Source organism: Canis aureus, chromosome 3 (assembly GCF_053574225.1).
Source record: "Canis aureus isolate CA01 chromosome 3, VMU_Caureus_v.1.0, whole genome shotgun sequence".
NCBI lineage: Eukaryota > Metazoa > Chordata > Mammalia > Carnivora > Canidae > Canis > Canis aureus.
The window spans coordinates 9,123,862-9,150,735 of NC_135613.1; the positions used below are offsets into that span (position 1 = coordinate 9,123,862).

Sequence of the window (26,874 nt, forward strand, 5' to 3'; positions counted from 1 at the left end):
CAGTAAACTGTAGATGGGGGAAATGCAGATGTTTACATCAGTACATGGGATGGAAGTAGCTCTGCAGATGCTTGTGGTAGCCGAGGTGTGGTGTGAAGATGGGAGATCTGGAGCCGCATTCATTCTTCACAGAGCATGTCCATGGTCTTGTTACTGCCCTTTGTGAGACGAACGTACTGAGTAGAAAAAATCAAGTGAGGTTACTTTCTAGTGGCTTTCAGTTCTGGCAGCACTGTCTGAGGGTTGCAGAGCCCCCTTATAGTTACGGTGTAGTTAGACCATTAGGTACAATGGACTGCAGGGTAGAGTGGCATGTCCTTCTGGGCTCGTGTGTGGTGACTGGACATTGTCCCTGGAGTTTGGGACCTGCCTGCAGGACTTGAGTTAGCTAGCTCACACTGAGCCTTGAGGATGAGGATGAGCTGGAGACGAGGAGTACAAGCGGCTGCCATCTGAGCGCCCCTGGTGCTCCTGTGCCAACCACCATATCCGTGCCCTGGAACGTCCAGGTGGAGAGCAGCCATGGGGGGCCCAGCTTCCAGGGGCAGTGAGGTGGGGGTTCTGGACTGTGTTACGAAAACCCTATACAGCTCCATGAGCACCGGTAAACATGCTCTTAGAAAAAGAGGTCACTTGTCGAGGAGGGCTAGCATTTACAAATGGGGAGAGGAACTGGTTTTTTGGAACCACTTGTTTCTAGAGGCTGTGGCCAGGCTACCAAACTACTTTGTTTTGTAGGGGCCTACGTCACTTGATGCTGGTTTCCTTCAGCCATGCCTGCTTTTCTTATAAAAACTATTGGTAAATTGACTTTATATGGTGATGGTCTTTGAGTCACTCTTACTGGATACTGGACCAGATCTGTGTTTCCCCCCGTTTATTTTTAGGTACCTTCGCGTATTGTCCTTATCTCCAGGAACATTATGTTTCAGCAGACGAGGCAGGTGCCAGCCATGTCTTCGGAAAGCCAAATGTCTCTAACCCCAAACTGCATTGGGAATGTTTTATAGTGGTGTATCTGAGTGCCCAGACTGTTCCCAGAACCCATTTGTGAAGGACAATCGTTGCATTTTAGGGATTTCTGCCTGTTAAAATACCGAGGCCTTGGCCTCCGTCTCGTCTCTCTGCTCTCTGCCGTGATGACGGTTCACCTTTGCCTTCCAGCCAGCCTGGACTTTGTAGGCTCTTTCATGTCTATCCAAGGGGTACAAAAATCTTACCTTCCCTTTGCGGGGAAGCCGTACTCTTTGGCAGCGCAAGACAAGAAGGGAGTTTGAGGATGTGAGTGGGGACATCTTCATCTTTCAATACGCGGCTCTTAGAGCCGTGAGGACCAGTTCCAAAATGGTGGTGGTAGCGAGCTGTGCCTCCAGGAAATATTTCCACAGACATACAAGATTTATTTAGCAAGCCTTTTTGGCTATGCTCTGCAGTTATGCATGAAAAAGACATTTAGGGCAAAAACAGAGCCGACTTCCAGGTGGTTTTTTCATGTTGTCACAACTGTAAAGAATCCATTTTTATAAAATGAAAGTGAATGGCAGCCTGTCTGTATAAATGTAATATTACTGAGTTTTAGAAGTGGTGCAATCGAGAAGTAGGCAAACAGTATAGCACTTCATTGAGACTTGTGTGCCGTGATTTACTTTCTAACTTTTTATTGAAAACTTTATCCAAGAAAATTACATCTCTTACTCCTCTCTTAAATGTGATTTCCATGCGCATATAGTCTGGAGTCACACTGGTCATGGTCAGATTCTGACTACCCCCCCCCCCCCCCCCCACACACACATACAATATGTGTATAAGGCCCAATGACTGTCTGGGTCTTAAGTTTTTTCTTTAATAAAATTAGGACAGGAGTATATATCTCATAAAGCTGTTATAAGGAATAAGTTATAGAAGATACGTAGAGTGCCCGAGACCCTCAAAGTTAGCTTTTGTCTTTATGAATAATTTCATACAATCATAGTCATGTAGCATGGATGTGAGGGTTTTTTTTTATTCCATTTTTTATACACGCTTCTATGTTATCTGTGTCTTGTTTACTTTTTTTAGTGACCTCATACTGCTTCACAGTTAATATGTCAGAATTCATTTAACTATTCTTTAATTCTTTTGTATTTTCCTATTATAAAACAAAATCTTAATGCTAATGTCTTTGTACACAGCTTTGCTTCTTCTTGCATAAAAGTTTTTTTTTTTAATTTTAAGATTTTACTTATTTATTCATGAAAGACACACAGAGAGAGGCAGAGACACAGGCAGAGGGAGAAGCAGGCTCCCTGTGGAGAGTCTGATGCAGGACTCAATCCTGGGATCATGACCTGAGCCAAAGACAGTTGCTTAACCACTGAGCCCCTCAGGTGGCCCCCTTGCATAAAGTTCTCGAATCAAAGGATATGACTTTTAAAAAATGAGATCAAATGTTTATTACCAGATTGCCTTCCAAAGGGATTGGAATCATACATTCCAAAGCAGCATAAAATTTCCGTAAGGTGGTATATGAGGTTTATTTTTTCCTGAAACTGTATAAATACTGGTTTCTTGTTTTGCTAACAGCCATTAGGTGCCACTTCATTGTTGAACCTAATTGCACGTTTTCAGCGATTTAGTTTCTCATTTGACTGTTTCTTTCTTCTTGTGTGAGTTTTTTTCATAGCATTTGATTTTTTTTTTAAGATTTGGAGATTTAGAGATTTATATATTCTAGTACAGTTGTTTTTTTTAATTGTGGCAAAATATACATAACCATTAAACCATTTGAAGTGTGTAATTTAGTTTCAATGTTGTATACCTATCACTACCACTACACACATCCAGAACTTTCTCATCTTCTCAAACTGAAACTACGCACTTTAAACAATAACTTCCTCCTCTCCATCCATCCTCCAGCACAGCACCAACCCTTGGTAACCTCTATTCTCCTCTCTCTCTCTCTTTTTTGGTGTTCATATTTTTTTATATGTATATTTTTTTTATTGGAGTTCTATTTTCCAACATATAGCATAACACCCAGTGCTCATCCCGCCAAGTGCCCCCCTCAGTGCCCATCACCTAGTCACCCCAACCCCCTGCCCACCTCCCCTTCCACTACCCCTTGTTTGTTTCCCAGAGTTAGGAGTTTCTCATGTTCGGTCACCCTCTCTGATTTTTCCCACTCATTTTCCCTCCTTTCCCCTATAATCCCTTTCACTTTTTTTTTTTTTTATATTCCCCGTATGAGTGAAACCATATAATGATTGTCTTTCTCCCTATTCTCCTGTCTCTAAGAATTTGCGTATTCTAGGTACCTCTTATAAGTGGAATAATTTGTCCTTTTGTCTCTGGCTTATTTCACTTAGCATGCTTTCAGGATCCATCCATGTTGTAGCATGTATCAGATTTCATTCCCTTGTAAGGCTGAGTAATGTTCCACTGCATGTGTATATCACATTTTATTTATCCATTCATCTGTTGGTGGACCATATGGATCACGCCCATCTTTTGGCTATTGTGAATAATATTGATTAATGCTGTTGTGAACGTGGGTGTATATCTATCTGAGTCACTGCTTTCAATTCTTTTGTCTATAAACCTAGGAGTACAGTTGGTGGGGTGTATGTCTGGTAATTCTGCGGAACTTTTTGAGGAACCCCCAAACTATTTTCCCTGGCAGCTGTACCATTTTACATTTCCTCTAGCAGTGAATGAATGTTCTGGTTTTTCCAAATCCTTGCCAACACTTGTTTTCTGTTTTTTTGTTTATTTGTTTGTTTTTTGGTAATAGCCATCTTAATGTATACAAAGTACTTAGGTATAAATTTTATCTGTTAAATTTATGATTTTAAGTTTCCCTCCTATATTATTCTACATTTTGTCTCATTTTCTGTGGCTTTTATAGAAAAGGAGATAGAAAATTTAAAAATAATTGTGCCTGAGCATTTAAAAAAAATGTGTGTAGTTTTACTTTTTGCTTTGGTAGTGGAAAAAATTCTCTCTTGGCTGTGGCTGGAGTAAATACTTTATTCTGTTTTACCTTTTGTTTTTCATCGTGTCACAGAATAAGTTTTATAATGGAATGTACAGTAGTATATCTAAATACATATGTAAACATAATGAAGTCTGAATCTAAATTTAATTTTTCTTTGTATTGGGGTCCTATTACTCCAGAAATACTAATTTTTTTTTCCTCACTGATGGTTTTACTTAGTGTTTATCACTTACCATGTTCTTCCTATGCAGTGAGAATTTATTTCTGGACTCTTTACTCACTTCATTTATTTATTTCCAGTTTGGGGCCATTCCCATGTGATTTTGATTATTGACACGTGGTAGTGTGTTTTTCTAATGTCTTGAAGGGCTCCTTCTGCCCTATTACTTTTTCTCCCTGATAGTCTTTGGCAGTTTATACATTTTCAAAACTAATTTCAGTCTTTGGGTTCCTAGAAGCATGTTAGAACATAAATGGAAGTGGGGTGAGTGTACCTATTGGTCAAAGAAGGACTGAACTTTCCCATGGTGTGGCTTTGCCTGTCTCTAAGTTTTTCTTCTTGTTTTCCATCTAATTTTTCTTTTTCATTTAGTTTAGTTGTTTTTCTTTATATATAAGCCTCACCCACTCTATGCTATGCTAATTATGAAAGATTTTTCTAGTTTTGGTTCCTCTTGTGAAGAACTGAGCAGTTAATTGCCTTGGAAATCCATTGCTTTTGTCTTATTATTTTTTTAAATTAATTAATTTATTTATGATAGTCACAGAGAGAGAGAGAGAGAGAGAGGCAGAGACATAGGCAGAGGGAGAAGCAGGCTCCATGCACCGGGAGCCCGATATGGGATTTGATCCTGGGTCTCCAGGATCACGCCCTGGGCCAAAGGCAGGCGCTAAACTGCTGCGCCACCCAGGGATCCCTGCTTTTGTCTTATGGATGAGATACAGTGACTGCTTTGCTGTGCATTGTATGTTACAGGCTGATCTTCAGTTTAAAAAGTTTCTGTCCTTGGCAGTTGCCTTTGCTGTGCCTGAGTGTGGGGCCTGAAAAGCCCTGTGTATGTACCAAGAGCCTGCACTACACCACATACACCTGAAGATCTTGGAACATGCAGTGAGCTGGAAGCGAGTCCAGGATTAAGAACAAGAATTTACAAATCCTGATCTTTTTTTTGGCTGTGACTAGAGTGTGTCTTAGTCCTAAATGAATATCTGATTCATAAAGTTAGAATGTTTAACAACATCACAGAGGGAACCTTGTGAAATACTCTTGTTGCAGAAACCAGAGGCCATTCAACTACCATTTTACCTACTTACCCCATTTACCGTGTCATCTTGGTACTCAGCTTTTCTTCCCACAAAGGAAATCCATTTAAACCATCTTCATTTCTTCTCCCCTCCCTCCACCATTACTTTTACTTCATGGTATCCTGGATTTGAGTACTGATTTTGCTGTTTTCTAATTGCATGGCACTTGTTTGGATGGAAGCTCTTTGAGCTTCAGTTTTATCTTAAATAGAATGGGGATAGTATTATCCTTATGGAGCTATTGGGCAGATAAATGAACTAATGAAAATAAATTTGCTAAAGGCAATGTAGGTTCCTAGATTGGATCTGGGAACAGAAAAAGGACATTAGTGGAGAAGCTGGTGAATCCAAATAAAGTTCTGAAGTTTGGTTAATAGTAATGTACTGGTGTTCATTTTTTTAGCTTTGATAGTTGTGGTATGCTTATATAAGATAGTATGCCCTTGATTCACTTTCCCTTAATATTTTTTTTTAAATTTTTTAAATTTTTATTTATTTATGATAGTCACAGAGAGAGAGAGAGAGAGAGAGAGAGAGAGAGAGGCAGAGACATAGGCAGAGGGAGAAGCAGGCTCCATGCACCGGGAGCCCGACGTGGGATTCGATCCCGGATCTCCAGGATCACGTCCTGGGCCAAAGGCAGGTGCCAAACCGCTGCGCCACCCAGGGATCCCCACTTTCCCTTAATATTAATATCTTTCTGCTATCTTTGCAACTTTAAAAAAAATATTTTATTTATTTATTCATGAGAGACACAGGCAGAGGGAGAAGTAGGCTTCACATAGGGAGCCCGATGTGGGACTCCATCCCAGATCCTGGGATCACTCCCTGAGCCAAAGGTAGACACTCAACTGCTGAGCCACCCAGGCATCCCTGCAACTTTTCTTTAAGCTTAAAATTATTCCAAAATAAAAATGAAAAGAAACTGCTTTGCAATTGATAGTGTTACACAAGTGTCAGGTGTTTTTGTTTCAGATCCCTTTCATTAGATTATTAGGTTTATTGAACAAGTATTGAAAAAATAGGGCAGCCCTGGTGGCGTAGCGGTTTGGCGCCGCCTGCAGCCCAGGGTGTGATCTGGAGACTCTGGATCGAGTCCCACATCGGGCTCTCTGCATGGAGCCTGCTTCTCCCTCTGCCTGTGTCTCTGCCTCTCTCTCTCTCTCTCTCTCTCTCTCTGCATCTCTATGAATAAATAAATAAAATCTTAAAAAAAAGTATTGAAAAAATATTTGTCAAATGCCATTTTGCTAAGGACCATGGATGGTGGATGGTGTAAAGATTTACAAAATAAGGTCTCTGCTCTGTAATCTATTTAAAAGAAAATTGCTGAAGACACTGTCAGCTAGGTACTAACACAGCAGACATCAAAGGGGCTGTGTGGTTGAGTAGTCAAGACCACAGGTGTGAGATCCACAGAGAGGATCAGTCTGGCTGAAGTCATGGACAGGGTCTCCAGAGAGTGGGGCCACAGTGAGCAAAGAGGTGTAGGCAAGGACACTGGAGACAGAGTGCAAGTAGTGAAAAATGAAGGAAACAAATTTGCCCTTGGTCTAGGGAAGGGGTGCAGTCTTCGCGGTGAGCTCAGTTGTCTCCATCAGAGAATTAGGGTTAATAGAGAGCATTGGCTCTTTGTATTGAATAGAGCTATAATGTAAAATATAGTTGTTCTTGAAGACATGAGTAAATTGTAACTCCTTGTCTCCTTGTTTTTGTCAATCCAGTTGTTTTCTGTACCTGAAGCTACATGATGGCTTGATCATGGTGCTCTGTCACTGGGTTACCAGTGTGACTGTAAGCCAGTAATGTAATCATCTGAACTTCAGTTTCTTCAGACAATAAGCTGTGATAGGGTGGATTTATCTCTGAGGTTCTTTCAAGCTCTCATGTTCTAAGAATGTGTATATACACATACATACACTTTTTGAGAATAGAATACAAGCACAGACACAGAAAGCTTGTCAGTGCAAGGATATCCAGCTTTCATACTCTTATTTCCAAATCAAAGTGTAGCACAAAGCTCCAAAACAGATGAGCTCCTGTGGTGAATGAAGGGCTCTTGGGTAGGGCTGTGGACAGACACAGTCTGTCCTTTTGAACTAGATTTGCATCTGTGTGAAGAGTCAGGTTCAAATAGCATTGATTGGAGGGTCTTTTTCCATTGGCATGCCATGGAAAATTAGGCTCTCTGCTTTTGTTCTTTTCCTGGTCAACAATTTCATAATAATTATTTTTTGTAGGGAGTACATGTATATCATGAGAATTTTAAAAGTATAAAAGCTCAAACAGTACAAAGAAAGTCTCCTTCCTGTTCCAGCCCTCGGGCCTCCACTTTCCTCCCCAGAGGCAGTCACTGTTGGTTTCTTATGATTCTTTCAGAGATATTCTTTGTCTATACAAGCAATATGCATGTATATTTGAAAACACACACACACACACACACACACAGTAGGACAATGTACATGCTGTTCCACACTTTCCCACTTAATAATTATCTTAGAAATTTTGGCATAGAATTTGAAGCAAACTTGAAGAACTTTGCCACTTCCCTCCCTTGTCAACCCAAACCAGAGGTAGGGACAATTTTAGTATAAAAAAAAATCCCAATAATCACCATGGGTTGAAATATTTTAAATATGTTTAAATCCAAGAGCTTATAATGATTTTTACACAGACTAAAATTTCATTGTTCATTTTTGGAGGATGTGAGGAAGTCAGTTCATTTTTCTGAAAACCAATAAGTGAAAGGAAAGGTCCAAGCATTTCTCCTACTTTTTCTTTGCAAACTGAACCTCAAGGTAGCCAAGTAGTTGATAAGCCAAGGACATAGTAGATTTAGAATATGACTGTTTCGCAGTCTCCAACCAATTTATGGATTTAGGCAGTAATCAGTGAGTGCTAACGTTGCAAAAGGGTGACAACCAGATGATATGTGCCTCCCGATAGAAGTATGCAACTCTGTGTGTGTCATAAACATTGAATATATAAAAGCAAAAGAATATTATAATGAACTTACACCCAGCTCTAAATATTACTGGTTCATGGCTATTCTAATTTCATCTACAGGCCTACCTCTGTTCTCCACACCCATCCCCATCTCCCCCACCGCCTCTCTATTACTACATTTAAATTTTTTATATTGCCAGATGTTCTCCACAGAGATTTTAATAATTTCTTCTCCTGCCAGTGATGTATGAAAATGCCAGGTTTTCTTATATTCTTACCAGTATGTGATTAAATTTTTTATGGGTGGATGGGGCAGAGGGAGAGGAAGAGAGAGAATCTTAAGTAGGCTCCATGCTCAGCTCAGAGCTCCACGCAGGGCTTGATCTCACAACCCTGAGATCATGACCTGAGGCAAAATCAAGAGTCAGACCCTTAATTGACTGAGCCACCTGGGTTTCCTGGAATATTCTTATTCTTTTTCTTTTCTTTTCTTTTCTTTTCTTTTCTTTTCTTTTCTTTTCTTTTTTCTTTCTTTTCTTTTCTTTTCTTTTTTTTCTTTTCTTTTCTTTTTTCTTTTCTTTCTTTTTACCAATCTGATAGTTTAAAAAATCGTACTTCATTCTAGTCTTCAATTGCATTTCTTGTCTCATAATTGAGATTGAGTATCTTTTAATAAATTTAGGGGTGATTTATATTTCCTTTACTCTGAAGTGTCTGTGCATATTTTTGGTCTTTTTCTTATTGATTTGTAGAGATTCTTTTCATATCAAAAAAATTAGACGTTGGGCCGTAATATGAGTTGGCAATAATTTTCCCCAGCTTTTGGGTTTTTTTATCTTGCTTTGCTTGTGATTTCTTTCCCATTAAAAAAAAAATGTTTCTAATGTAGTTGAGTTCATCCATCTTTTATATCTTCTAGATTTTATGTGATACTTCAAAAAGGTTTTTCTACTTTGAGATAAAAGTATTCTCTCTTTTCTTTAGTTCCTCTTTAATTTCTTATGTCAAAATTTTTGATTCATCTGGAATTTATTTTCATGTCCTGAATAAAGTAGATATAACTCTTTTCCCCAGTGTACTACCCAGTTGTCACAGCACTGTCTACTGAATGATCTCTTTGCTGCACTCGTTTAAAATGCCACCTTTGTCATATGTGTCATATAATTTTCATGGCTATTCTTCTGTATTTAGTTTTTCTTATACCTTTTTAAAAAAAACGTTTTATTTATTTTAAGGAGAGAGAGAGAGAGACCTCGAGTGTGAGCAAGGGGAGGGGCTGAGGGGAAGGGAGAGAAAGAGGCAGACTGTGCTGAGCTTAGAGCCGTTGTAGGGCTCAATGCCACCGACCGGAGATCATAACTTGAGCCAAAATCAAGAGTTAGAAGCTTAACCTATTGAGCCACTTCAGCTTACCTAGTTTTTCTTATAACTTTTAGAATGAATTTATTTAGTTCTCAAAAATATCATGATGGTTTTTTTCTTTAGAATTAAATAAAATTTATAGATTTGCATAAAGAGAATTGCCATCTGTTGTGTTTTACTAACTGCTGAACTAGAATAGGAATAGAAGTATGAAATATCGCCTTTGTGTGGGGGAAACACGAGTTGCATAAGATGGAGTTACTTATTAAACAACTAATTTAGTTGATGTGGCAGACAGTATTTCATACTCTGGGGAGAAAGCAAATGAATTGATCATAGGTAGTCTCTAAGCTCTTTTCCATTTCTTTTTTTTAACATTTTATTTATTTATTCATGAGAGACACAGAGAGTCAGAGACACAGGCAGAGGGACAATCAGACTTGCTGCAGAGAGCCTGATGTAGGACTCGATCCCATACCGGGATCACGACCTGAGCTGGAGGCAGACACTCAACCGCTGAGCCACCCAGGCGTCCCTCTTTTCCATTTTTTAAGAGCGGGTGGCATCACGTCATGTGAAGAAATTTTGGTTTCAGCTGGCCACCGGTTTCAGGTTAGACAGTAGGATCATGTCCACAGAGGGAGAAGTAGAGCACAGTGAGTGAGTAGTTCAGGCTCTGAAGGCAGGCAGTATGGGTGAGAATTAGGTGCGCCTTGACCTCAGCAGGTTATTTGACCTCTTTGAGCCTCAGTTTCCACAGTTGTAAAATGGGATATTAATTGTACCTAATGTGTAGGATTGTGTGTGAGGCTTATATGAAATAATTCAAAATGCTTTGCACTTTGCCTGGCACACATTGATGTTCTCTGTGCATGTTAACTAATACCACTTATATTGGAAATCTGACTCCACTGATCTGGTGGTATCTGATATATGACATTCAGTTCTTCCTGTCATTATTGAGGAGAGGCAGTAGAAAAGATACCTAGAAGAGAGCAGCTAGGTGATAAGAAGGGAAGGACCTAAAAATATTAAAGCAAGAACAGGCCTTCTTACCAGAAAAGAGAAGATGAATGAGAAACAGGGTGGCCTATACTTACTGTATATGGAGTGGGGGTGGGGATTGGGACCAGATAGTGGAATTCTGCTTAACATAAGAAAAAACTTGCTGGCAGGACATCTGCTCAAAGATGGAATGGTTCCATAGCAAGTTCCTTGTCAGAAGCATTTAAGAAGACTCTAGATAGTACATTTGTTACATTTGAAACTGCAAAAAGAATTTCTGAATTAGAAAGATGAGACTAAATCACAACTAAGGGATTTTCCTACAAAATTCTAGTTTAAATGTGCACACATATGCAATCACATATGTAGAAAAATTCTCTGCATATGGCTTACCCATTTTCAAAGAATTCCTCAAAAACCTTGTTTGATCTCTTTTTGAGTGGGAGGATATTGTATTGTCTTGGGGTCCTTGTGAACACCAGTGATCATCAAAGAAATAAAGAAATGGAGAAAGAAGGAGACTCGGAACAGGCTTATTTGACTTCTTTTTGTCTTTTGTTACCTTGAAGACAAGTCCCTCATCTTTGGAGCCCATCTTTTTCATCTATGATATTAATCTTTGCTCCATACTTTGAGCTTGAGTCTTTCAAAGAGCAAGCACATTGTTGGAAGTTTTTAGCTTCTTAGTGTATAGAGAGCTTTTTGAAGGAAGGTGCTATTTATGCCCGGCAGACAAATGACAAGTTTAAAGAAAAGTATGTGACCCTATAGATGTGGCATTGGCCTTGTTTCATTTAGCACCAATGTACCTCCCTGTCATCCTCTTCCTTCCTGCTACTCTTTTATTGTAATATATGTCATCATAATACTTTAGAAAAATTTCATGAAGGTATACAAAAAAGGTAATATTTAATCTATTTATTTCAGATCCATCTCTCAGTTTGGGGGGAGGGGGGCCAGAGAGCAGAGGCAGGCCATTCCTGACATGCTGTAATTTCCAAAGTTATGTTTTGTAAAACTTTGTGCTGTCACCGGATACATGCACAGTAACATTGCAGGTACCATGTTACCACTTTAAGGGGAAAAAATGTAGCAAATGTGAACACGAGTCTGAGTTGATCTCTCAAGTATGATTTCTCTCTTTTCAGTGACTGATGAACCCGCTGCAGCCACTGATCCTGAAGAACCCTCTGTTGTTGGTGTGACATCCTCGCCTGCTGCAGTGTCGAGCGTGACCCCGAACCCCACTGCAGTGTCTCTCCCCGCTCCAGCCACACCGGCGGAAGGAGAGGAGCCCAGCACTTCAGGCACACAGCAGCGCCCGGCGGCTGCCCAGGCCCTCGATGCTCTGCCTGCTGGGTGAGTAGCCTTCCGGCCCACAGCAGCGCTTCCCCCACTCAAATCTGAGGCTCCTTCACCAGCAGAGAAACAACACGGTTATTTATTGCCCAGTGGCCTGTAGTCTCTGGGGAGGCTGCCGTGCATAGGAGCGAGCGAGGTGTAGAAGAACTGCTTGTTCTACATAAATCTTGAAAAGAATCTAAATCATCTGGGGCAGAATCAATGCTACCTTATACTATGACTTGAAACGAACAACTTGACTAAGAGAGTGTGGCTTTTATGAAACAAGGAGCTCATTTTGCCTTCCTTAGTCTTTGGAGAGTGTTCGTCTAGATCCTCCTCAGAAAACTGCTTTTCTCTGTTGAATTTTATCTTAGCAGTCTATGGAGGACATTAGGCTCTGAATATTACTGTATATTACTCCTGTAATAGAGGGGCTGCTGTTAACATGGACTGCTAGTTTTCTTGGCATCCATCCTTTAGTTCAGAGTTAAATCTGATGGTAAAGACCTTGGATGATAAGAAGATGGCCCCATTAAGCCAAAAGGGAGTTGAAGTTTGGCTGTATAGTGAATAGAGATTAAGAGCATGGGCCAGGGGATCAAACAGATCTGGCTTCCAATCCCCCTTGGATCCTATGTGACCTTGCTCAAATGGCTTGCCGTCTCTGTAAGGGGGAGTTAATAATCATGCATACCTCCCTAGGAAGTTAAGAGCATTTAGGAAGCACTCACCCAATGGTGAATGATATTTTTGAATTGATTGTGAAGGAACCGCAACGGAAGGGAACTGAGGTCTTATCTTGGCCAATACAGTCACAGTTAGGGCCAATCCTGTTGTGGTCCTGAAGTCCATCCTGGTTATCAGTTTGGTACCAAGGAAACCGGTGTCTCTATCACCAGAGTCACTGGTCTGGCTGATGGTGGTGGTAGTGGCGTGTGAGTGGGTCCTCTGAACCCTTGTTATTCATAAAGGAAAGGAAAGGGTGCATGGTCTCTTGCTTGATGTATATATAATATGCCCTGTCTTCTTAAGCCTCTTTAGAAAACTCACTTGTTAAAAACAAAAATCGTAAATCTGAAGGCAGATGTGATTTTTACCACGTACGTATCATATCCTTAGCATTTGGCCCACTACCTAACATATACTTTAATAAAGTATGATGAATAGATGAAAAGTATTACAAGTAGTTCCTCATACCTCGAACCTGGAGAGATGGGGTAATGAGAGGTAACTGAGAAGTTTTTGTGAAGTTTTCGATTTTGCGAAAAGATTAATAACCAATTGCTTGTGTCCAACTCTTTTCTACGGAGATTTATGTTCTCTTTTTGTATGTGGTAAAGGGTACTAGAAGGACCTTTGTTTGGTTTATAATTTCAGATCTGTATGCTGTAATTTGGGGGTAACAGAGCAAAATCATTTTGGCAGAAAGGAGAGAAAATGGCCGCCTGTGTCCCCTGTGAGCTGTTTGTTTTCTTTCCGCTGAGCAAATGCCTGGAAGGCCGGCTTCGCTCCTGTGTCAGTCACAGGCAATTAGGGCTAATGGCTCAACATGTCTTTATGTGGGGTGTGTGTGAGGGTTACTGTTCTCTGGGATTGGGCTCTTCCTGTTTCCAGGCAGCTGGAAGACTCCAGGCCCTGAAAACACTCTTTATTCTAAGTTTGGCAGATGGAGCAGCCCAGGGAAGCTGATTCCCCACCCCCATCCTTGCCCGAGGCTGAAGCCCTTTGCTGAGGTAGAGCCTGAACAGTCTCTTTTCCTCAGAGCGTTTAGAATGTTACGAGATTCGTGTGTGGGTCTGGGGAGGCCACTGCCCACTGCTAACATGTATGATGGTTCAGAGAAGGGTATTGAGACCCAGTGTTCCATCTGAAGGCCCTAAGGTGCCCACCCCTAAGATGGTGGGAGCTTAGTACTTTGCACACTGTCTCAAGGCCTGGGGATTGGAGATCGCCACCAGAACTGCTGACGGCGTGGCATGAGGATGGCATGCTTTCAGTTTGCTGCTGTGTGATGGCAAATCAGAGGACATACTCCCTGAAGTGCCCTTGCCACCTCAATGACCTACCGTCACACACTAGCTTACTTGCAAGTTCAGGAGCTCTGATTAAGATGGGTTATTCCTTTATTCCTGGTACCCGGCTTCACGAGTCAGGAGACCAGGTTTCACCTTTTTAAATAAAACTCTGAGCATGACATTTCACACCTGGAATGCTGCTGTGGCCGCGCATTGTCTTTAGGGATAACTTCTCAAATCCTTAACAAGCCCTAAAAAGCCCCACGTGATATGACCTCACTTCACCCTCAAGCCTTCCATGGAAGATTCTGCTTTGCTCTCTAAGCTCCAGCCTTAATGAGTTAGGTTAGTTTGACCAATGTACCACCTTTTCTCTGGACTTAGGACCCTCCACCATGCAGCTAGCTTTTGCCGAAAACTTCCTCACCATTTTTTCCATTAATCAATCAGCATTTCCTCTGGGAAGCCTTGATCCTTGGTAGACCAGGTCAAACGGCCCTACCTCCTGTGACACTCTGTTCACATGTGTATTTGCTTGTTTCACGTCTCTCTGCCCTGCTGAGCTGTAAATCTCAGGACGACAGAGAGACACAAAGTAGGCCCCCCAGATGTATTTGTAGTGAATAAATTTAAATGCTTTTTTTTTTTTCTTTCTTCACCTGGATGAATGTGTTCTGCTTCTTTGATACCTCAGATAGCAACTGTGACAGGAATATTGCATTTTCTTCCCAGAGGCCAGAGCAGAAAGCTGTCATCCACTGGGCTGATTGGCTTTGGGTTCAAATATGCATCTCTCCTGGGTCCTTGTGCACTGGGAGATCCCACGGAGCATATCTCCTCTTGACTAAAGCATTTCTGAGCCACTCAACACTGCTTTATCAAGGCATCTGGCCGACCATCTCTTCCCAACTTGATCTTCTGAACCCCTTCAGTCTCCTCTACTGTGCGATGACCAAGGTTCCCTGGGGAATCCCAAGGGCCCATCTTCCTGGTGACTGCATTGCCTTTCTGAAACATGCAGCATTTGCGACTTTTTTTTTTTTATAAGATTTTTATTTATTTATTAATAGGAGACAGAGAGAGAGAGGAGACACAGGCCGAGGGAGAAGCAGGCTTCCTGTGGGGAGCCCAATGTGGGACTCGATCCCGGGACCCCAGGATCACGATCTGAGCCAAAGGCAGATGCTCAACCACTGAGCCACCCAGGCGCCCCATGACTCTGGTCTTAAAGAGTTTGCACACATCTGTATGTTTTAAGGACCAAAGACTACAGAAGGCTGGGGTGCATAAGTCCACAGACAGAGCACCCCTCGGCTCCTTTCTCTTTCCCTGTCTCCAAAGTCATTGGCTTCCTGCACTTTTAAAATTTAATTAGCACGAAAGAAGCCAAGTGGAAGGGTGTGGCATTTTCAGGTTGCAAAAGTACATGGAAGGAGGGGGTGCCGGGAAGGCTGGGGGGACATGGCGAGATAGTGGCCCAGGCAGTGGGCAGTGGGGAGTGAAGCCACTTTGATCAGTTGGCCCCGCATCTGTTTTTTATCAGTCCCAAGCCCACTTTGGGAACCAAATGCTCATTAACAGACCGTGTGTACACGGCTTAGGTAAACTCCAAGTGCGTCCTGGGCCCTGCAGCTCACTCCGGCCGCCGCACACAGAGGCACATTATTTGCCTCTGGCAGCCTGCGCTCTGCTGTGGTTTCTTACATAAGGGAGGCCGTTGTGTTTGGACTGCCGACTTACCTCAGCACTGCCATTTCACACCATCCTTTTTCTCCCGCAGTCATTGGCTGGCCTGTCTGTTTCCTGCCTCAAAGTAGAATTAATTGAGGAGGGCTGTTTTCTAGATCTTTCGGATTTGCCATCTCCCCTACCCCTATACCCAGTGATGGGCATCCAGAAGCCCTTTGCCCCACATGCTCCTTGAGACGCTATCAAGGATGACAGTCTGCTAAGAGTTCTTGGATATTTTGTTTGTATAGAGCTTTAAGAGACGTTGGAATTTGGAGCTTCTCTGCTAAGTTATAAACCAGCCGCTGCCATTGCATTTCATTCCAAACTCATTTTTGGCACTCGCCAAAAGATCCTTACCCGAGGAGTTTGAAAACAGTACTTCTTACACTGTCTGTGAAGAACTAGACCTCTTTTTTCCCCTGTTTTTGTTTTATTTTCTTATTTTCAATCTGTTAGGAATCTTTACTTTTGCTCTCTACTTATCCACTGATCATGTATTTAGATGCTGTGGCAACACCAAATTGGTACGAAAGTTCCTTAATGCTTAGAAACTTCTGTACTTTTCTAGTTGCTAAACAGTAACAGTTTAGACCGTGGACCATGCTTTGAGTAGCACCAGATTAAAGGATTATACTGGGAGATTCTGTGCCTTTTTTGCTGAATATGGTTTAGTTCTTGGCCATGCAAGGACTATTACCCGCTTAGGTAATGCTGAATATCAGCATTTGCTTCTGACTTCCTCCCCCTCATCTCAGAATGAAACCTTATTTCCAAAGATTCTTACGTCGTCCAAGGTTGGTCCACGAGATGTTCTCACACTACTACACGTATGTATAATTTGAGTTTCCATTCTACTACACTTTCTTGAGACTCCTCAAGAGCAGAGATTATTGTGTCCATCTTTGTATCCCCAGCACCTAGCACAGTACCTGGCTCCGAGGGAGATGGGGTGAGAAATATTTGTTAATGACCAGATAAATGATTTCAATTTTCTGAGTAGCATTTAAGATTGAAAAAGATTCTTCTTAAGTAGAAAAAGAAAATAGTGAAGAAGAATAGCAGTAACAGACAAACACCCAGATTTAACCATTGGTGCTTTCCAGATTGTGTGTATTTTCCCCTGATTATTAGTAATAGCTAACATGTGTTCAGTGTTTACAGTGTGTAGGGGATGCTAAGTTTTGCCCTTGGATTATTTGGTGCAGTCTTCACAACACTGTGTGGTAGCTGCTTTTATCCAGATTTTACAAATGATGAAACCTTAAGCAATTTGCCCAGGACCACATATACAGATACATACACATAAATACATCTCTACCAAAATTTGATCATCTTACAGTATGTGCTTTTAAAACTAATTTTTTTATTGTAAAATGTTTTGAGCATGCCTATAAGAGTGGAAGAGTAATATGAGAAATGCCTGTGGGCTCACCAGCTCTGTCGAATTTTAGCATTATGCTGTATTTGCTATGGACTTCCCCTTTTTTAACTTCTTGATGAAGACATTACAAATACAGTAGAAAGTGTCTGTGAACCGCTTCCTGATTCCATTCCCTGTATACACAGATACATGGAACTTGGCATATTCATTTAAACCGCTATAAGGTATTCTAGTGTATGAATAGATAAATTTTTATGTATAATTCAAATTTATATTTATTATATTTATAATAAATATAGATATATAAAATATAAAAACTTATATAAGTATTTAAGCATCTATATTATATTATTATTATTTTTTTAATTTTTTTTAATTTTTATTTATTTATGATAGTCACAGAGAGAGAGAGAGGCAGAGACACAGGCAGAGGGAGAAGCAGGCTCCATGCACCGGGAGCCCGACGTGGGATTCGATCCCGGGTCTCCAGGATCGCGCCCTGGGCCAAAGGCAGGCGCTAAACCGCTGCGCCACCCAGGGATCCCTATATTATATTATTTTAACAAACATTTATATTTAATTATTTTTATATATAATTATGCCTTTTGTTTGTATATTTAATAATAGCTTAGTAAATGTTTGTATATTTTATATTTTTACTTTATTATCTCCTCACAATTATAAACATGCTACAGTGAAGTTTTTCTGTGCATATCTTTTTGTCTGCATGTCTCTCTTTTTTAAAAATGATTTTATTTATTTATTTTACAGTGAGAGGGGTAGAGGGAAGGGCAAAGAGAGAGAGAGGTAATCTCAAGTAGACTCCCCGCTGAGTTCAGAGCTTGAGATGCAGGGCTAAATCCCAGGACTCTAAGATCATGACCTGAGCGGAAACCAAGAGTCAGACGCTTAATCAACTGAGCCACCCAGATACCCCTGCTTGTGTATTTCTCTAAGGCATGTGCTGGACCTGGACCGTCTTTACTGTAGGGGTTGAAGATCTTCAATATTAGTATATATGATCAAATTGCTCACCAAAACTCACACTCCCATGAGCATACATAAGGATTCCTGCTAAAACTTAGTATTGTGAGATTTTTTTTTTTCCTTTTGGCTTTTTTGATGGGTATGATTGGTGTCTCTTTGTGGTTTTAATTTGAATTTCCTTGATTACCATTGAGATTGAACCTCTTTTTACATCTTCTTCATGTGCCATTGTGTCTTGTCTAAAATTCTTTCCTATACTGATGTTGTAAAAATTTTACACATATACACTCTTCACATTTTGTTGATTTTAATATGCCTGTTATTTCACATTAGAACTTTAAAATCAAGATGTAATTTACAAGCTTCGTTGGCAGCATTTTTTTCTTTCTTAGTGATAAGTTAAATCATACAATTGATGGCATTTTCAATTTAATGAAAAATAATGTTTTTATATAATTTTTAAACAAAAATTTGATTGTATTGTGCATGTTATTTGTTGACTTACTTTTTTCACCCAATATATTGTAAATACTGAACAAGACAATATTATCTATGCTATTTTCAATGACTGTACACCCATTATAGAAAGAACAATATATTTTACTAATCCTCCATTTGGGAGCAGTCAGTTTGTTTCTAGTTTTTGTGTAACAGGCCATAACATACTGTGATAGATGCACTTCTGGCTAAATCTTTGACGCATGTATGACAGCATACATCCTAGAAGCACAGCTGCTGAGTTAAAGGATATTTACATAGGAAAGGTTTTGACCAAGTTGCCAAATTGCCCTTTTGAAGGGGCATACCCATTTTTGCTCCCACCAGCTATTTTTTAAAAAGTGACTACTTCTCTGCATTGCCAAATTTATCTGCAAAATCTGTTATCAGCAGAAATGTTAAACTTTTTTCTTTCTTCCTTTTTTTTTAAATGTACACCATCTTGAGGAATTGTCTTGCCTCTCCATGAAAACATATGAAAACATACATTTTTATATTGCCATCTTTCACAGGAGCTTTGGAGACTTTTCCAATGCAAAGAAATTGGATGGTTGAATAAGAAGAAAAATAGACTTAATGCATGAGCCTTGACTCCTGCTACACAGTGCCATTCTCTGCTTAAAGGGCATAAAGCACTGGTTGTTGATAGTTTTTAAGAAGGAGTTAGTGTGATTAGATTGAAAGGAAAGCTCAGTATCTCAAGAAAGTTTCTTGGAGGAAGACTGAGTTTAGCACATTTCCGACCCAGTTTACAAAGGATCTACTAAAGCCATGAAAACATTGAGCAGGAGATTTTTTTCCACTGCACCTAGATTTCTGGCTTGTAAAAATGTAAAAATGTCCCTAACAGAGGAAATAAATTGTATGGTTCACCCAGGAAGTGGCCGAAGCTTGGGGAGTAGGATTTGGTTCAGTCACTTATTAGAAGAGCATACAGTAAGAAACTGAATTCCATGGGGTTTTAGCCTGTGGGGAGTTGAACTTCCACATATGCAGCTTTAAGAATACTTGAATACTTTTAGTGTCTTTTTCTGAAGTTTAGTTTTTGTCTTAAATAGTCAACAAGGCATCTTTCCTTCGGGGTGTGCGAGGGTTCTGGCCTTTGTTTTCTAACAGTGTATTTTGAATAAGAGTCAACTTTACCAAGGCCTAGTGCCTGTATTAGTAAAAGTGCACAAATTAGTAAATAATGAAAGTTAATAATGCCCTCACTAAGATTGAATTTTTGAGGATGTTAAATAGGTAAATCCATAAGTGCCTTTTAAAGAGAGCATCTCTGATACTAACCTGAACTCCTTGCCTGGCTTTCAGCCCTTCCCAACTTAATCCTACTCTTGGTGAAAATGTGATTCTGGCCAAACATAGAGAAATCTGGCCAGGGGGTATGTTGCTCAGGGTTGACTGAGTGGCAGAGTAATGGAGAATTTCCCGAAGACCTTTTAGGAAACCTTTCACAAGAAATGTAGTTTAGGGAACCAGACCATTTCCTTTCAGTTTATAAAGGAGAGAAACGATTGGGTGTCATCCTTACAATGGGATTTTTACCCTTTTAATGCTGGTGATGGCGGAGATGGGGGTGGTGGGGAGTGGGGGTGGGTGGTTAGGGCAGGGGCACGGAAGATAGAGAACTGAATAAAAGGCATAGGAGCGAAGGTAATTTAAGTTAAAAAAAAAAAAAAAAAGAGGACCTACGATTAATTGAAATTGGAGACTTCTTTTTAAGTGCCTTGGAATACAAAGACCCTGTGTAGTCCACGGTCGAACTGAATGTTACTCGTTGAAGGCCAAGGAGCAATGTGTTGGGAAGGGACCTGAATCAAGCCTGATGCTTTGAACACTGTTTCTGAGAGCATCAAAGAAAGCTATTCAGTGGGAGAGGATATGACCATGTGACCAGGATGCAGTATTGAGACCCATGGGTAGTGCGATTGAAAAGCTTTTTTATCTCAGTGTGAAGAAGGTGCTTATAAGGGACAGAAACCTAACCCCTGACAGGGATGTGCTGATGAAAGGTCGCTACCAGTATCACTTTCTTGGCATGAGGAGACCGAACCAAGACAGTCGGAAGGCTTCATCTATGTGGGTCAGCTGCTACTGAGGAGACAGGAGAATCGGGAGGCTCTTTTGATTGTTGCTAGAATTGACCGACTGTGCTACAGTGAATGAAGGGAAGAGGTTTGTGTGAATTCTGAGGAGCCGTGCAGGTAAGGGAGGAGTCGAGAGTTCCCTAAGAAAAGCAGTTAGGCCAGGTCATGGATCAGGGAGGACCTACATGGACATTTCATCTGAGCAGGAGTCCAATTTTAAAAGGAAAAATGTAGATATCAAAAAAGGTAATGCAAGAAAGGTCTCGTTCCTCTGGTAACTCTTTTTCCAGTTAAGCCAATTGAGAGGGTTCACAGAAGGACATGGAGATTTGCTGGACAATAACAGCTCCTGAAAGGGAGACTTTCATTTCTAGGATCAGCTGGGATCAAAGATGAGATGGACAGATCTTATCCGGGCTTGGAAAGAGCTGCTGTAACTCTTGAATGTAAGCGAAGAGGACTTCACGCCGATTTCCTTTCTGCCAGCGTGTGGGAATACCACTGTGTCAATTAAAGGCATTGACCTCATGGAATTTTAAGTGTTATCCCATCTTCAAATTAAATATGAGCCAAAGTACAACAAAATCAAGCTTTTCTCTTCACCTGAAATGAATTATAAAAGTAGAGACTACTTAGAAGATGAAAGTTGTAACAAAAGAATTTTTGGAATAAAGAAAAATGTGTTTTTGGCACATTTTATCTGCAATCACTGCAACAAATATTTTGTCTTTTTAAAAGGTGCAGCCTCACCCACATGTTATGGACGGGTTTCCAAATAGTGACTACAAAATGAGCAGACTCGTTTTTGTTGGTGCTGCTGTGCCAGAAACTGCCAAGGAAGAGAAGTTGCCTAGCTGACTTCTCAGGGAGCACTGAGAGGTTCTCAGCTACGTAAGCCTTCCTGGGAGCAAATGTTATGAAAAGAGTGGTTTGCTGCCATTTTCTTGAGTGGCTTCCGTATTTCAGTACCTAATGCATAAGCCACGTATCTTTTTCTCAAGACCATCTCATTTCCAAATTCAGATGACTAAAGAGGGTATCAGATTTGCTGCTCTAATACCAAGCAGACGGGAGGAGCTTGGGAATCTGGTGTGAAGCCACAGCATGTTAGCCTGGCTTTGTTTGCTGAGAGGTCCTCAGGAGAAAGGTTCTCTGTAGATATGGCACCAGCCTCTCGAGCTGGTAATACTTGTTTCTCTTTTGTCTTTAATTAGAAGGGCATCTAGAGGGAGAAGAGCTTTAGCTTTTTACCCAGTGTGCATTTTCATCTGGCCCCCTTTGGCAGATTATTCTTCCCTTTTGATTAAATAGTGAAGTGTACGGATCTTTTTGCATCAAGAGGAGTCAGGGCACCTGGGTCAAGTCACCCGTATCCACTTTAACCAGAACCTTGAGCAAGACTACCCAGGAGAGGAGATGTTCTCGAGCACATGTTGGCGGTGTAGGTAGCACTCTGGTCCTCAAGCCTGAGGCTAATCCCTTTTGAGGTGGGACTGTGGACCCACTGGACCTCACTGTTCCCAGGGCTAACCCTCCCAGTGGTGCAAGCTGTGAGCCTCTCCTGGTAGATCACGTCTGAGCAGAGGGCTGTAATTAGAATGGAGCCTAGACATGAATACAGTGGACCCATTGTAATTACTCCGCAGTGGTCTTGATTCTACAGAGCACCATACCTGGACTCCAGTGCTGGGGAAAGCTGTTCGCTTTGAGATGGGAATCGGGAAGGCACCTGGCACCTTGTTTTTGGGATAGTAGGTTTCCTATAAATTCCACTTGACTTTCCTTTCCCTTATTTCTTCCTTTCAGCATGTTGTGGTACAACTCAATGGCTGGGGAGTCAGAGCTGAGCTGGAATGACACGTAAAAGTTACTTAGCTTCTCTGATCCTCAGTTTTTTCTATGGTGGTGGCATTTCCAACCTTAAAGGATGAAGGCAAGGACTGCTTGGATAAAACATGAGCTTGTAGCTCATTGCAGATGCTGAGAGGGTGATGGTACCTCCCCCCTTCCTTTGTGTTACAAGCGTCATGTATATCAGTAGCTGAACTAGCCTCTGAGGTATTGAGCACGCAGGCTGCTGATCAGACATTTTGGTTTAAATAAGAAACAGTATTGAATAAAGCTAATGTCCATTTACACATGGGCATTTATAAATGTCTTATTAAATAAGACATTTATTTTGGTATATAGTCAACTCTGCTATTACATATGTGTTATTAAAAATCACCACATGTGCAAAAAAAATATGCAATAAAAACCACAGGGCTTACAGGAAAAAAATGGCTTAGGAGTATAACACTTCAAAATGTGTCAGTGACGGGGCACCTGGGTGGCTCAGTTGGTTAAGTGTCTGTCATCAGCTTAGGTCATGATCTTAGGGTCCTGGGATTGAACCCCGCATCAGCAGAGTCTGCTTCTCCCTCTTCCTCTGTGATCTCTCTCATTCTGTCTCAAATAAATAAATAAAATCTTAAAAATAAAAGTGTCAGTGATACGAAAAATAAGAACCTAATAATGATGGTAGCACAGCTTTACACACGTTGAGTGATTGAGATACATAAGGCTACAATATAGTGTGTGTTCCCATGAAAAGACCTGAAGTGTGCTTGTGGAAGCGGGTGTCCAAAGAGTTTGAGCTTGTGAATGTTGTCGCAAAGTGGTGCAAGAAGGGCTACCTGAAATCAGATGGGAGTTATAACGCCAGATGTGGATGAGTACAACGTGTAGTAAACTGAGACAGCTGGTGGATGCATATGGTGTATTCCTCCGTGACTGGGTTCAGCTGGGGGAAGTCATCTGTGTGCATTTAGTGTTTCTAAAAGGAAAAGTCCTACATAAGCAAACACAAAATTCACATTATGCTCACATTGTTCCCTCACGTATCAATCATGTTGGGATAGATTTATGTTTTCAAAACAAGCATTTCAGCAGAACTGACTGTACTAACTTCCTGGAAAAGTTCACCTTCCCCTAGGCAGTACCCACAAGTAGAAGTGAATGAAATCAATGTAAAACATAAAGGCTAATGGGATCATTAACATCCTTTATAAAGTGGTGATCATTTTATAAATCTAAAAATGTGCATCCTTTATATATGGATTACTATATTCTGGGTAAGTGAAGTTATTGTCAGACTGAGTTGAGGATGGGAGTCATGGTGGGGTTGGGGTGGGTGGTCCTTAGTTGTATTTTGTAGTGATTTTGCTTGTAGATTATTTCTTTGGAAATAATCCACTCGTTGCCACTGTTGGCACCCCTGTCTCATATTAACTTACACGCAGACTCATGAGAAGTCAATGAATAACATGAGGAGAGCAGTCAATAAATAACACCATGCTGTGTTTCTTGATTCACCCAGATCTCTGTTAAAGATCCTCTGTAAATGAATCTTGTATTTTGAAAAGAAATGTGATCACGAATATATATGATGCTAGGAGAATAGGGATAGTCTTCTAATTTGTGACAAAGGTTAGAGGGTCTGTGAAGCCCAGAAATCACATACAAATTTTTGTTGGTAAGAGCACTGTGGAAGACAAGTATCCTTGGCTTATATCACATTCCTAAAGGGATCTTTGATCCTGAAATGGCCATGAAACAGTGACTTAGAAAAATCTGTAGAATGTAGATTCATATGGGTCATTTAGGAGAAGCTGGAGTGATCTATGGCATATCATAGTACAGTGACTTGATAAAGAGGAGCTTTGGTTCTCAAGAAGTACTACTGGGTGCCACCATCAGAGATAGCATGGAGCTGGTTTGACCACTGGGTTGATCTCACAGGTCCTCTTTGTCCTCTCAGAGTTGCCACATCAATAGTGAAGATTCCTTCTCATACAAGGGGTTATGCCTTTCAACTATGTATTTCATGCTTCTCTTGACTTTATTTTTCAGATGGGAACAGCGAGAGCTGCCTAATGGGCGTGTCTACTATGTTGACCATAATACCAAGACCACCACCTGGGAGCGGCCTCTTCCTCCAGGGTAAGGCCTGAGCTGGCAAGCCCTGAGACTCTAGAATTGGCACCAAGAGTCACCCACTGGGTTCTCTACCATTCATTGCCATAGCCATTTTTTTAGTTAGTTTCCCCTACTCTCCTCCTTTCCCTATCTTTTTTCCCTTTCCGTTGTCTTCTACATTCTTTCTTCTCTCTCTCTTTTTTTTTTTTTTCCTGCTTCCTGGGCCATTGGTATCTTGATGGCCTCGGTTATTTCACCTACATGGGTACCCTATCAGGGCCAGGTTCTCAGTCTCTTTCTGCAGAGCTAGCAAAGCATAGGGACATTTATCCGTGGTCACTTGACTACTTTTCCTATTCACTTAATTCTTCTCTAATTTCTTAGGAGATCTTAGGATTTTTAGAGCATCTCTGGGGAAAAAAGGGCACGGGGAAGCCAGGATAGAAAGAGTGTTGATGTGTTTCACAAGAAGCTTATGCCAAATCGGCCCCTGAGGGGTGCTTCTCGTTCAGCTGGGCTTTGTGAGAACGCAGCTAAGTTCTCTAAAACCAGAGGATGAATGAGGCTTCCAAGAGAGAAGACTGTCCAAGTTCAAGGAGAAGGGGTTTGGTTCTGCTTGCCAGGGACAGAAAGTTCTTTCCACATGTGCCTTTTGGTCCTGAGAGCTTTCAAAAGAGAATGTATTCTGCTCTCAGGAGAGAATCACCTCCTAGTAAAGCAGTTATGAAGGGCTCCTGCTGAAAATATGAACACCTCCTCACCATAGAGGGAGAGGATGTCAGAGGTGGGGAATATCAGGAAAAACCCTTGTACTCTGATTTAGTGGTCAGGTATATGCCAGGCAAACACCACCTCACCTGCTGGTCCTACAAATTTCCATGGTTGGTCTGTTTTTCGTTTCAGTTTTCCAGTAGAATGCTTGTTTTCCTTTTTTTCCCTTACCCTTCTGGAAATGAAACTATAATCTGTCATCATTAGTCCTCATTCTGTTTTCTACTTTAAGTCCAGAATATTTACTTACACATTTAACCAAAGTAAAATATTGACTTCTTCGAAAAAAAATCAGACTTTTTACTCTGGAAATTATGGAAATTGTCATATTAATATAAATAGTTTCAAATACCCACTAAGTAGAGAGAATCCCCACATACTCAGCCCTTGGCTTCAGTAATTACTCAACTCATGGCTAGTCTTAGTTCATCTATACCAGGGGCTGGCACACTAGGAGGCTGTAGACAAAATCCAGCTTCTACCTGTTGTCAATAAAGTTTTATTGTAACATAGACACACTCATTTGTTTACTTATTGTCTATGGTGGTTTTCATGCCCAATGGCAGAGTTGAGTAATTGCCACATAGATCGTATAGCCTGCCAAGTCGAAAACATTTACTTTCTAGCCCTTTATAGAAAAAATTTTGTCAACTCCTAATCTGTAATCCTCACCCGGCCTCTCCCCCTTTCTTAGATCATTTTGAGGCAAACCCCAGACATCATATAATTTTATCCGTATTTTGGTATATATTTCTAAAAAACGTTCTCTTATTAAAAACAAAACCACTATATTGTTAACAGTATTTCCTTGCTGTCATCGAATACCAAGTCAGCAGTCAAATTTCTCCAGCATCTTGCAAATTAATTACTGATTTTTAACAGGATGAGTTTTAAACTTGTACTTTGTGTGCTGACAGCATGTATATTTAAAAGCAGTGTTAACTCTAGAAGTGTCCTGGTGGCTACCTCTTACCGTCTCTGGTCTATAAGTTATCTGGGCCTTGATCTCATGAACATTTGGATAGACTCTAAGTGAAGATATTTAATGATACCTTCTAAGGATGGCCAAGGATTGATTCTTTAAGTGTTGAGGTGGGACACTATATCTAGCTTTCTTATTTTCAGGACAGTTTTAATGTTTTATTGGGAGATGGTTCAGCTCACATAGCCTATTAGTTCTTCCTAAGTTTTAGTCACAGACCTCTGAGCCCCTGGCAGGTACTTATGCACTCTTACAGGGAGCCCAGAGAGAACAGAGTGCTCCAGCTCTCACTGCTAACTAGTGGGAGAAATTCACCCCACGGGAGTATTACTGTGCAGACTGCACACTTGAAACCACAGATGGAGCCATTATCTCAGCAGACCTAGTCACCCAGGAGTGAGATTGAGCCAAAGCCAAATTTGCTCACATGTGGTACTCAGACTAGAAGTGAGCATGGAGAGGGATCTCCATAGAGCATGGTGCAGGGGAGGTCTCGCAGAGGGAGGCCGATCAAACTTGGGCTTGTGGGA

The 26,874-nt window shown here is 40.9% G+C and overlaps 1 protein-coding gene across 5 annotated transcripts in view; it reads left to right on the plus strand.

Moving 5' to 3' along the window:
* WWP2 (WW domain containing E3 ubiquitin protein ligase 2) overlaps positions 1-26,874 on the plus strand; it is a 145,735-nt gene that overhangs the window by 91,774 nt on the left and 27,087 nt on the right. For all 5 annotated transcript variants that reach the window (XM_077888628.1, XM_077888636.1, XM_077888641.1 and 2 more), the window contains 2 exons: positions 11,740-11,950; positions 24,526-24,615. In XM_077888628.1, the coding sequence (XP_077744754.1) occupies positions 11,740-11,950; positions 24,526-24,615 (301 nt within the window). The remainder of the gene's footprint in view (positions 1-11,739; positions 11,951-24,525; positions 24,616-26,874) is intronic.